Raw genomic sequence first — 12,428 nt, forward strand, 5'->3', positions numbered from 1 at the left:
GCAAGTTCTTTTCATACAATGCTCTCGCTACTGCCATCAAGAATGAGTTCAATAATGCTTCAAATGTTAATGTTATCTTTAACAAGAAGTTTGTGAAAGAATCTAAGTTTGGTCAGTATGTCAGACCATTAGCTATCGTCATTGACCGCAAACGTTATACTTCACAAGAGTTAGCAGTAGTTTTGAAACAAAAGAGTTTCTTCGTGAATGTCAAAGATACTCATTATACTGTCATAAAGAACTCTAACATTGACTTCTTCAGTATTGCTTTAAATCTTTCCGAACAGAAAGAATATAAGAAGGGTGAAACAAATGTGAAATATTATCCTTCATCTCTGAAGACAATAACGAACAAAGATGTTATACAGAAATTCTTACCAAAGGTTGAAGAAGCTTCTATTGACATTGACGAAGGAAGTGAAATGGTTGAAGAAATTGACCCTGACGTCATTTAAGCAAAAATATATTTTTGTTTATTCTTCATATCGATATTTTACAACAATTCCCCAATGTATAAACTTTTCATACGCTTTTTCATAAGCTTTATATACCTTCAGAAATTTTGCATAATCTTTAGAAGCATTTAGATATTGTTTAAATGCTTTGTATGTCTTCAAAAATTTTGCATAATCTTTTACATGTTGTTCGTTCTCTTCTTCTGTCATGAGTTCCGAATATTCTAAATTCATGTTCTTTCATATGAGATAAAATTTTATAAAAAAATAAAATTAGCTTAGATTTTCATTCTTCCTCTTTGAAGTTATCGAAATATTCTGTTATTTTTTCCTTCAGTAATGGTAAGTCTTCTTTGAATGTAAGTATTGTGCAACCTTTGATGTCATAGTGTGTTTGAGGAAGAGTACTTTTGACAATTTCCTTTATTTGCTCATTCGGTGTCATTGAAATCGGTAAGTTTTCACGATAGAACCAGTTTCTGTCAGATTTATATATCTTAGCGAGGTCGTAAAAGCTTTTTGTTTCTTCTGACTAAATGCAACATAACCATATCTTTATCTTCTTCATTTTCCATCTCTTCAGTATATATCATATACTTATAACTCTTTTCCTTTCCTTTTGGTACTGAACGCGGTATTCTTTTCTGTATGCTTTTGTCTTTGGATTCAATGACTTCATCTTTTGCATGAAGTTTCTTTTCCATCTCTCCACGTTCTGCTTTATATAGTTCATCTAACATCATGAAAATATAACAAGCATAACGAGGTGAAGCCCACATTGCTACAGCGTTTACTAAAAGTCTATGAACATAATAACCTTTCAAACCAGGAGCCAAATTCTTGCGATTTTCGTACGGAATCTCTTCTCTCGGTTTTCCGAGGGAAGCAATCATATGAGGAAATTCTTCTAAAAGTTCTTTTGTCTGTTGGTTTTCAAACCAATGATATGCTTGCTTTGTAGAACGAAGAGCATTCATTATACTTTGCATTTGGTACATGTCATCTTTGACCGAACGAATGAGGCGAAGTTGTTTGTTATATTGTATGTACTCGTATTCTTCATTTATGGCTTCATGAACGATAGCAATTGTTGTGTTCTCTAATGTTGACATTACTGTTCTTACATACAGGATAAAAAAATAAATAAAAATAAAATTAGCGTTATTTTTTCTGAGATAAACACTATTTCTTCACAACATTAAATTTTATCCTGTATGAAATGACTTTAAAAAGATTATTGACTGACTTCGAATACTATCTCATTGACGCACTGACAGACCCTCAAAACTGTGTTGAAAGTTCTTTAAGCTTTAAGATTGAAGGTACGACGCATTTTGTCTTCACTTACGTATTGAAAGAATATGACCGTTATCATAACGAAGTGAATCAAACACTAATAAAATTTGTAGATAAAAAATTGGTTAACAATGAATATTTTAAACGTGAAGACCCAAACACTGCTGGAGATGATGAAGAATACAGACAAGTTATTGAAAAAAATAACGCAAGATTAGATGCAATAGAAAAGAAGTTTAATGAATGTCTTACAAACACGTATGAATATCTTATGCGGTGGGAAGCCAGATGGAAATAAATTTACGTCAAATATGCAATTTATAAAATCTTATGTCGACAGGCTACGTAGCACAGTGGTCTAAGGTGGTGTTATGGGGGGTTAGGGTCTGTGGTTCGAACCGCGACAGCGCCGTATTTTCTTATTTTCTTTGTTTGTCTTGTTTGTCGTGAAAAAAGTGTCATAAAAGTGCTCTATCTTCCACGGGAATAAATAAAAAATTTACTTTATTTCTTCTTTATTTCTTTGTTCCCGTGGAAGAAGGGTTTTGCTGTTTTTTCTGTTTTTTCTCAGCCGAAATCAATGATTTTTTCATTTTGGAATCCTTAGCGAATGAGGAATCTTTTCTCTCGTGGAAGCTTTGACCAAAAATATAATTGAGGTGAAGAGGTGAGATCTCACCTGTTTTTTCACCTGTTTTTTCACCTCTTTTTTCACAAGCGTTTTACATGAATTGTACGATGTATATTTGAAATCCTAAACAATTTCGTAGCTTCTATTTCTTCTGTCAGTATGTCAAAAGTTTTAACAATACCGAAGGTTTCTTTATACTTCTTCTTGACGTCAGACAGAAGGAAATCTTCTGCTGTTGGATAGTTTTTGTTCAGAAATGCTAACATGTCCATTTTATCTTCTGCTGGTTTTTCTGCTTCTTTCTTTAAGTCTGCATAGTCGTTTCGCATACGTTCTATCTCTTTGACGGAGTAGTTATATTTCCTAATTGCTGCTTTACATTTAGAACATTGCGGCATCGTTTTTGCGTTATACATTGAAATAAAACCAGCTAAAACAACTAAAGCGTCAATTGCTCTCTTCATCTCAAACATAGCGGGTCTTATTTGTTCGTTCCATACTTTGCCTCTTCTATCTTTATCTCTTATTTCCCAAACACATTTTGCAACTAATGAAACAAAGTTATCGTAAGTCTTAAACTCCTCAGATTTATATATGTCAGAAATGTTTTTATAAACCATGTCGCAATCTTTGTCCATAACTTTATGGTTGCAATGAAAACCAAGGAATTCATAATTTACTTTACGTATGAACTTCTTTATTTCTACTGAATCAGTAACTTTAACTTCAATTTCGTCGAATTCAGGAATAGTTAGTTTTTGCTGTTGGATTTCAGGCAATTTGGGTAAATGGTCAATAATGTCCTGCATGTCATAAAGATATTCTTCATTTTCTTCATCCTGTGCGGTACAGTCTAAATTACTTGTTAAAAGTTCTTGCTTTATTCTTTGTATTTCTGTTTCGAAAGTAAATGAAGAAGGAATGAAGTTTTTTCATCTCTACTAACATAGATGTTGGATTCATGACTAACGAGTTTGGTGCTGTTGTTTGAATTGTTGTTGTGCCGATTGTTGAAATCATATCTTTTATACAAAATAAAAAATAAATAAAAATAAAACTAACTTTATTTTTTCTGTCTTAAGGAAATTCATGAAAATTCACGGGGTGAAAAAACAGGTGAAAAAACAGGTGAGATCTCACCTCTTCACCTTAAACATTATTTTTGGTGAAAAATGACCAAATTTCATGAATTTTCACAAAAGACCAAAAATAAACGCTTTACATGTATTTTTCAGCAACTTCGTCAAATAATTTTATAGCTTTATCTATCTCATCTACTTCAAACGTTTCTTTACCTTTCATGGGAGCACCATACCTTTTCTCAAACTTTTCAAGTAGTTCTGTTTCTGCAGCTCTCATATCATTAACGAACACAACCTTGACTCTATTGACTGTACTGTCATATCTTTGAGTTATATTATATGTTCTTCCTATCTTATATTCTCTTTGTATTGAAGTCCTTCGGTTTCTGAACGATGTAAAGTAAGCCTTCACTGCAACGTTCTGAGTCGAATGAACCATAAGTTATGAAGTTATATCAACAACTGGGTCAATCCATAACAAAACTATTGGTATAAGACTTTTGTCAATGAGATATGCTCTTGTTCCATGAAATGCTACTGATATCATAAGCTCAGGATTTCTTGTCAAAATTTTCTGAGTTGAAGCATTTCTAACCCAGTCGTTTGTTTTCTTTCCAGATGGTGTTATAATGTCTGACAAAGAATATTTGTTGTATTTCTTTGAGTATCTTACGTTTAAATCACCTATTCTAACCACTTTGGTGTCATTGTCTATCTTTCTAACTGTTTCAAACTCAATGTTTGTCATTACTGTCTTTACATACAAAATAAAAATTTTTCTTAGAAAAAATTAGCGTTATTTTTTCTAACTAATGAAATTCATTATTTTTGTGCTGAATTCAATAAAAATAAAGTTTATGTTAGCATGTTAGATCTAACATTCTACCCTAAAAATTTTTTTTTATTTTTTCTATCTTAAGGAAATTCATGAGAATTCATGAGTTTTTGACGAAGTGCAAAAGTTCACTTCGTGTCATAATGCAAAAAAATAATGCTGAAAACACACAAAATTCATGAGTTTTTGACGAAGTGCAAAAGTTCACTTCGTGTCATAATGCAAAAAAATAATGCTGAAAACACACAAAATTCATGAGTTTTGTGTGTTTAGACCATGTTAGAAAACAGGTGAGATCTCACCTCTTCACCTAAAATATATTTTGTCTGATTTACATCTAATGAAAAAGTTTAGAAGAATTTTCTTATTCTTTCTGGCATATTTTTGTTTTCCAGTACTCCCGCTCTAATGGTCCCAGATGTGTTGGCTTTGACTCTCTCAAGTTCTTAGATGGTATAACATCTTCAACACCTCCTTCATATCTTACTTTATAAGTGTCATCGTTTATGTTGTAGTCAAGTATTTCAATAACCACTCCTCGCTTTGCTTCGTCAATGGTTTCAGCAAGTTTGCCATTACTACTTTCAACTAATTTATGACGAGGATAAACGCAATAGAGTCGTCAGCAGCTTTTATAAGATATCCATTACCTTGCGTAGAGTCTACGATATAATAATTTCGACTTAACCTTAAACGTTTCTTTGTCAACGGTTTGTCGTCAAGAACTACACGAACTTTTGTACCAGGAATGAGGTAAATTGTGTTGAATTTCTGATATTTGTGTTTGACTTCGTTTCTTTTGTATATACTTTTCTTCTTGTTGTTGTGTCATTGAATTTGGTGTATGTCTGTTGTAGAATGTGTTGAGGAATTTATACTTCGAGAAATGTTTTCATTGTTTCTTCGGTAAAGTCTCGCTCTTGGTTTAAATCTCTGAGCGTCCTTATGAAGCGGTTTATGATGCCGAGTATGTTATGGTTATGGTCTTCAGTAGTGTAGTGAGTTATGTTATGCTTAATGAGAAATTCTGTGATTTCATTGCTGAGGTATGCACTGTCTTGGTCTGATGTTAAAGTACTTGGGTTATGTTCTGCTACAAACTTTTGTAAAACTCTTAACACTTCACGAGTTCCTTTATTCCTCATTGGATATGCATATGCTTTACGAGTGTTAACATTAATGAAGATGAGGAATGGGTTATGTCCTCCTTTTCTGCTTTGAATGAGAGTGTCAAATTGGTATGCGTCAGGAGCGTTGGAGTAAATTGGTAAAAAGTAGTCGTAAGGGTTTTATTTTTGTTTGATGTACAACATTTTTGTCAAAGAACCTTTTAACTTCAGCTCTGTTAGTAAATCCCAACTCTTTGCAGCTTCATTGAACTTCTTAAATGACCTCCATGGATGTTGTTCGAATACTTCTTTCAAGCTCATTTATGTAAAGTTAAAGATTTTATTCTAGGCTCAAGCGCGTTCAATGAACTCTATACCATGCGAATACAGTCATAAATGGTGGCATGTAATCTGCACCCGAGCCTGTTGGATTTGTTGTGAAAGTATGGACATGATTTCCTGCGGTTCCACAGAAAATACCTGCGCTTGAATCTACTGGGTCACTTGAAATATCATATCTATGCATTCCCTGTCTATCCGAACCTGCTGCAAGATTTGTATAACCTCTTTTTGTTATTGAATGTGAATGACTACCTGTTGTGTTTGTAGTTCCTGTATGAGTGTGCGGTGGAAGGTTTGCTTCAGTAATTTTCTTCGAACCTCCTGTTTGCTTTGAAGAGTTAGCACAGTATAAGAATTTGTCTACAATCTGCTGCCATGTACCAAAACCTAAACTGTTGCTGGATTTGTTGAGTTCATTGAAGTATAAATAGAGCCTATAGGATATAATGTTTGAAGAATCTGAGTCTTTAATGTTTGAAGCTCTGTTTTGTCTGCTTTCTTGTCATATAAATCTTGAGCAGTGAATTTAATATTATGTTCATCCTTCATGACATAAACATCTTTACATCTAATGTTTCTCATCGTCGTTATGTCGTCATCCGATGTTAAACCTTGTGGAAAGTTAGGAGGTTTACAATATAATGCATCCCCACCAGTTCCTTCAACCGTTCCTTCAATACTTTCTATAGCAACAGTTGTGAAGAAATCATGTGTATGGTTCTTGTCTGCTTTTTTATCTAACATTGCTGGTAGTTCATATGTTTCAAAGTTTCTGACATGACCTTTGATATTATACATTTGTTATTTAAGGAGTTTAGTGTATCTTTTACGCTTGTACTTGGATTCTCTAAAGGTGCACTTGAACCAAGGGTATAGTTCAATATTATGTCGTCTGCTCTAACAGTAGTGAAGGATTTATGTGTATGGTTCTTGTCGGCTTTACTGTCTAATGTAGCTTGAAGTTCATTTATATCGGAGATGCTGTGTTTATGAGATTTCAAAACTTTGTTCATTGCTTCGAGTTCAACTTTGTCAGCTTTACTTTTAATAGCATCTTCAAACGTTATTTTTGACTTAACTCTCAAAGTAAATCTTGGTTCAAACTAATACACCGTTAACATTGAAAGTAGAGGCATAAATTTCACCGGTATAACCAAATGCTTCTGGTGCTTTAGCTACATCATACTGTACAGTACAGCTTATGTCATAACCTTTAGCACGAATGTATTTATATCTTCTTTCATTAACATTTTTTGTCTTCGCTTCATCACTTCGTGTTAAATATCCATGGTAGTCTGTTATAATCTGTTCGTCTGAAGTTATATAATGAACGTGGTTCTTGTCCGCTTTACTATTTAATGTAGCTTGAAGTTCATTTATATCGGAGATATTGTGTTTATGTTCTTTATCTGCTTTTTCGGCTAATTTCTCTTCTATCTCATTTATTTCAAGTTCATGCCTACCACCACCTCCCGAAGAAGTATTTTTCTTCAGCTCTTGAAGAACGTCCACTTCGCCATCTTTGGTGTCAATAATGAGACTTTGAGTTAAAACCTTTCCTGTCTTAATGGATGTTTGTAAACTTCTTCTTCACCGTGTTCGGGGTCATGGTCGTCATCATATCTTGTGAAATCAGAGATGTTGTCATACATTAAGCATATCTGTCTCAAAGTTCTGCTATTTGAAACTGGAACGAAAGATATACAGAACTTTCATCATCTCCTAAAGTCAAGTCTGCTTTCTTAAGTATTTCTTGAATGTATGCAATGAGAACAGAGTACCTTGGAAAATATTCGAACAATATTTCATTAGCTGTTGGTTTTGGTGGTTCTTCTGGAGTTTCTGTTGTTTCAGTTCCTTCTGTTGGAGTTTCTGCATCTCTTGACTTCAATGCTCTTGCTCTCAAAGACCTAAATGTTAGAGCACCAGGTTTTACAAAGGACTTTATAAATGCTTTAATAGTTCCTGGTAAGTTATTGTTAGCATTAAGTAAGTTCCTTATGCTTCCATCATGTACGTCCATAGCACTATGTAAAAAATCTATACTTTTCTTGTAGTCAGCAATAGACTGACTGTGATTTTTTAAAGATTTGTCAATACCTTTAAGCCAATCTTCATGCATGTCTGATACTGAGCCAAGAATATCATTTGCTTCCTTTAGTGTATTTTGTGCTTCGTAAAGTATCCAATCCCGTACGTGCATTGTTTGCTATACGTCTTACAGTATCTATTTGACTCCTTGTTTCTTGCATCCAACCAGATAAAGTTTTAATAGTATCCGAACCATTTGAAATGAAGTTCAAAGCATTTTTAACGTCATCTAAAGCTTCTTCACCAAGTACTGCCCATATCTTTCCGATTTGGTATTGAAGAACTCCATATGAAGCAGCTGTTAAACCAGTATTTATAAGGTCCATATCCATGATTTAGCAGTTTTTCCATCCTTTCCATCCTTTCCATCCAAACCGTTCTCGCCTTGAGGTCCTTGTATTCATTGTATTCCTTGTGGTCCTTGAGGTCCTTGAGGTCCGGTGTCACCCTTCTCTCCTTTCAGTTCATCTTTATGTTCGTTATAATATTCTAATGTCATAAGGTGTACATCATTACTGCTACCAGCAACGCCAAGAATTTGTTTCTCATTCATGACTAAATTCTTTAGGCATTTAATGTTGTCGTCAAATCGAAAGCTCTTTAACAATTCAATGAGAACATTTAATACTTTCACTAATGAGGCATCTACTGTAGAATTTATATATTGCACCGTTCCATCATTTATGATAGGAACTTTACTTATTGTAATGAATGGGTCATAAGTGTTAAAAGTATCGAAATCAATGACTTTTTAGTTTTTCCATCGTCAATGACTAAATCATTGCCTTCAATGGTTAAAGTTGATTTTCGTTTACTAGTTCATGTGCTCTTCTTGCTTCATTTGTTTCATACGCATATGCAGCAATAGTCATATTTTAATGAGAATAAAATGTTGTTCTATTTGCAAAGTACAGACCCAAACGAATATGGAACAGTAAAGCTTCAAACAAACTTAGGTCTTCAGAATGAAGCACTTGCTTTCAGAGTTGTTGACTTCAATACTATCGCAACTTTTGTCATAACAGATGAAACAGATTTCATAGAGATTGAAATAGATGACAAAAGAAGTTTTATAACATTTCCTAACAGAGCAGAGTATAGAATAGATAAAATTGCTGGAGTCATAGATACTCTCATAAATGAAGAAACTATTGACAACATAGATGTCGAACTCTCTTCTGAGGGAACATTGAAGTTCAGTAGCAAGAAAGAGTTCAAGATAACACGAATGAGTCATAGAGTTCAACTTCTTTTAGGAGCATACCATATGACATTTCCTTTGAAAAGTGTTGACAAAACGATTGAGATGAAATCTGTTCCATACGTATGTTATGGCAATTGTTTATACATTGAGTCTAAAATAGCTAATGTCACAGGCATTTCAGGAGTTAATAGTAAAGGTTCAGTAGAGTATAAATCTTTCTGTTATGAAGTAAATTCAATGTTCATTCCAAACGTTCCTGTCATAGCAACTCATTTAGGTAAATGGGTTCGCATTAGTCCTCATAATTTGAAAGACATGCAATTCAGACTTGTTGACTTTCAAGGAGAGCCTGTAGAACTGAAGGCACCAGTGCGAATGACTGTTGAAGTTGACTTTTTAGAAAATATTAAATGCAACAGCTTACAAGAGAACTCAGAGCTAAAAATATAAAGTATGAATGTTATGTATTAGGTCATGAACTTTGGTTGTTGCTGTTTGATGAAACAAATGAGTTAGTTATGTCAGTCAAGAGAACAGAAAAATATTGTGTTAGTGAAAACTGCACCAAGTCAATAAGATTAGGTTTGCATTATGAAGATGAGTTCGATACTGTTGAAGAAGTTTTGGATAGATATTACAAATTGCTAACTTGAAATTTTTTGACTGACGGCGCAAAGCGCCAAGATGGGCTCAAAGAGCCCTCCTGACTGCTTTAATTTACTAAAACATATTTCAAGCAAAGTTTATATTCTGTTGAAAGTTTTGTATATTCATTCGAATATTTATACTTAAACTCAACTCCTGTAGTTCCTGGTGTTTCAATGATGCGGATGTTACCTATTTTCATGAATGGTGGCGTTTGACCACAGCATTCGATTTCAGGGTCGAGATAGTCAATGACACATTGTTTCCCTGTTATTCGTGAGATAACATTTTCAAGGTCCTCCTTTGTTAGAATTATTTGGTTCTTACTTATAAGATTTGTCAAAAGCTTCTTATCGTCTTTGAGTAAAATTGTTTGGTATAACTGAAGAAGGTAATGGTCTACGTTATCTGAAGGATTTGTTTGAACATTTGTGTAAGGATTGTCGTTGGCTTCTCTTGAAAGAATTTGGTCCAGTGGTGGATACTCTAACTTAACATCTGATGTAGCGTTAGCGTTTGAAGCTGTGTTTAAATTCACGGATTTCAGCTCTGGTTCTGGTTCTTTCAAACACTCTGAACTATAGTTCTTTATGACAATATTGTTTGTCGTTCGTGAGTCAACATTTGATGTTGGTTCAATTGGAACATTAACGGCACCAGCTAAGATGGATTTGCTTCTCATTTCATATAGAATAAAAACCTTTTATATGTATGAAATGAACAATATACTCGACAAGGGTTTGAATGTAAAGCTAACGAATGAAAATATTGTTGAATTCACTGAGACAGGTGCTGTGTATAAAGATGTAGAACTACTGAACAAAAGAGCTAAGGGAAGAAGCAGGAATATGAACAAAGGGTGGAAGCCTATAAAAATTTATGTCAATGATGGCTCAGGAGGTTCAAACATAAAGTATGCAGAAAGTTATAGAGTTTATGCTCTCAAAGGTGAAAAGCCTTCATTTAAGAACAGCTATTCTAACGCATATCCTCAAAAGTTAACAGATGGAGAAGTGGATGATATGAATGACAGCAAAAATATTAACAGAAATGGCGACAGAGATGCATGGAATTTGTTTACCATCAGTCAATTGAAGGTTAAACTTTAAAACAATGTTGGTCGTTCCCATGGAATATTTTTGACTTTAATGGTATTAGTCATGATATGAATCTCAAGGTATGAACGAGGAGAGATGAGAGACTTATATGCTTCCCAAATTTCTTCAAAAGGTAATGTTATACCTGACTGTTTCCAAATGAGTTCAATATCATAGCGTGAGAAACCTTGAAAGATAACGAAGTCAGTTATGAGACGTTTTATGTTTAAAGCTAAAAACCTCCATGTTTGCATAAGTATTGCTACAGTTAAGTGGTAATGTCTGACTTTAGTTATGATGTTAGCTAATGGTGAGTCAGGCTTTGAAACTAAACCTTTTCCGGCGAAGTCGTCGCAAACTAACAAAGTATTTGAAGGATATTTTTTGAAGGGGTATTTTGAAAGTTTTGACAGAATGTAGTTTGTAAGTCGTTTCATATCGTAAACTCCTGAGTATTGACGTAAGTGGTGTTTGTCAATAATTCTTTCCATCTCCTCAGAAGTCTTTTGCATTCCTGACTGTATAAATTCAACGATGGCATAATATTTTCTCTTACGTCGAATGTAACGTTGAAGAAATTCAATGAGTTCACTGTCTGGAACTTTAACGACAGAGGCTTGAACTTTTGACATAAATGTTTTCGCTGTTGAATCCATAGAGTCTGAAGTTGCTGATATAATGATTTGGTCATAGTAAGAGTCGTTTCCTAAACGTTCTGTTATGAGTATATGACGAATGAGGTTGAATGTCTTTCCTGACCCCATCTTTCCACAATAGAAATACACACCATTTGAACAGAACTCATAATCTTTGCGGAAAGGAAGAATAAGAGAAGAGTTAAGTTTGTCTGTAGTTTCATTCATGTCTTCATCTACGTCATGTATTAAATGCTTCATTTTATCTCCATTAAAAATGCAAGTCAGAAATATTCAGAACATAGCACCGAGTCTAACTGATAAGAGTATAAAGATATACTATGAACATGTTATGATGAAACCAACCAAAATTCAAGAAAGTCAGTATACTTATGAATATCCAAGACACTGGGTAGAGTATGTAGGAGGTGAGAAAGCTATTGAAATCAGACAGGTTCGAAGTATTCCAGCAGGAAGAACAATATTATTGAAGAACTTTAATGTTTTGAGGTATAATGATGAAACAAAGAAGCAAGATAGTTTCCCTGTTGCTGTGTATGTGAACTTAGATACAGGAGATGACATGAAAGTTTTTAACACAAAGCTTCAAACGGTAGTGAGAGAACAACTGACTGCGGAAGGACATCCATTACCTTCAGAAGTTACCATAGCATATAATTTTGAAACAAACTCAATAGATTTTAAAGTCATCTCTGCAAAGAAGTCAGGTTTTACATTTAATGAAGCAGATGTATATTCGAATGAAAACTTCAAAGCTATTGCATGGTTAGATAATGACGATTGCTTTAAGAAAATATTTAAATACAGTGACTCAACGATGTCAATAGATGACCTTCGTGGAATGTTACCATCGACGTTTACAGTAGAAGGTTCAGCAGGATTGCTTACAAGATTGTCAATTGGTGGTATTTGGTCTCGTGAGAACATTGTTATAAAATCCAGTATAAGTGAATTTGCTGAAGAATCTATATTATGCCTTTCAAAC

General features: G+C 33.9%; 4 protein-coding genes and 4 pseudogenes across 8 annotated transcripts, besides 1 other annotated feature; 2 read left to right on the forward strand and 6 right to left on the reverse strand.

The window, feature by feature from the left end:
• Positions 1–12,428: part of a mobile genetic element that runs on past both edges of the window.
• TVAGG3_0973100 lies at positions 742–1,432 on the reverse strand (annotated as a pseudogene). Its single transcript has one exon. A coding segment is annotated over exon 1 (691 nt).
• TVAGG3_0973110 (organellar and viral DNA polymerase type B) lies at positions 2,463–2,855 on the reverse strand (the record flags this gene model as incomplete). The annotated part of the gene is made up of 1 exon (XM_051253758.1): positions 2,463–2,855. The coding sequence occupies one exon, from the start codon at positions 2,853–2,855 to the stop codon at positions 2,463–2,465; it is 393 nt and encodes a 130-aa protein (XP_051079332.1).
• Positions 2,864–3,402, reverse strand: TVAGG3_0973120 (annotated as a pseudogene). Its single transcript has one exon. A coding segment is annotated over exon 1 (539 nt).
• On the reverse strand, positions 5,314–5,729 carry TVAGG3_0973130 (annotated as a pseudogene). The gene has a single exon. A coding segment is annotated over exon 1 (416 nt).
• On the reverse strand, positions 5,770–6,763 carry TVAGG3_0973140 (annotated as a pseudogene). The gene has a single exon. A coding segment is annotated over exon 1 (994 nt).
• TVAGG3_0973150 (uncharacterized protein) lies at positions 8,731–9,495 on the forward strand (the record flags this gene model as incomplete). The annotated part of the gene is made up of 1 exon (XM_051253759.1): positions 8,731–9,495. One exon carries the CDS (start codon positions 8,731–8,733, stop codon positions 9,493–9,495), a length of 765 nt encoding a protein of 254 aa, XP_051079333.1.
• Positions 9,758–10,372, reverse strand: TVAGG3_0973160 (uncharacterized protein; the record flags this gene model as incomplete). The annotated part of the gene is made up of 1 exon (XM_051253760.1): positions 9,758–10,372. The coding sequence occupies one exon, from the start codon at positions 10,370–10,372 to the stop codon at positions 9,758–9,760; it is 615 nt and encodes a 204-aa protein (XP_051079334.1).
• Positions 11,775–12,371, forward strand: TVAGG3_0973170 (uncharacterized protein; the record flags this gene model as incomplete). The annotated part of the gene is made up of 1 exon (XM_001300152.2): positions 11,775–12,371. A coding segment is annotated over one exon (597 nt), but the record flags the coding sequence as incomplete, so codon positions are not given.

The sequence above is a fragment of the Trichomonas vaginalis genome, chromosome I (genome assembly GCF_026262505.1).
Source record: "Trichomonas vaginalis G3 chromosome I, whole genome shotgun sequence".
NCBI lineage: Eukaryota > Parabasalia > Trichomonadida > Trichomonadidae > Trichomonas > Trichomonas vaginalis.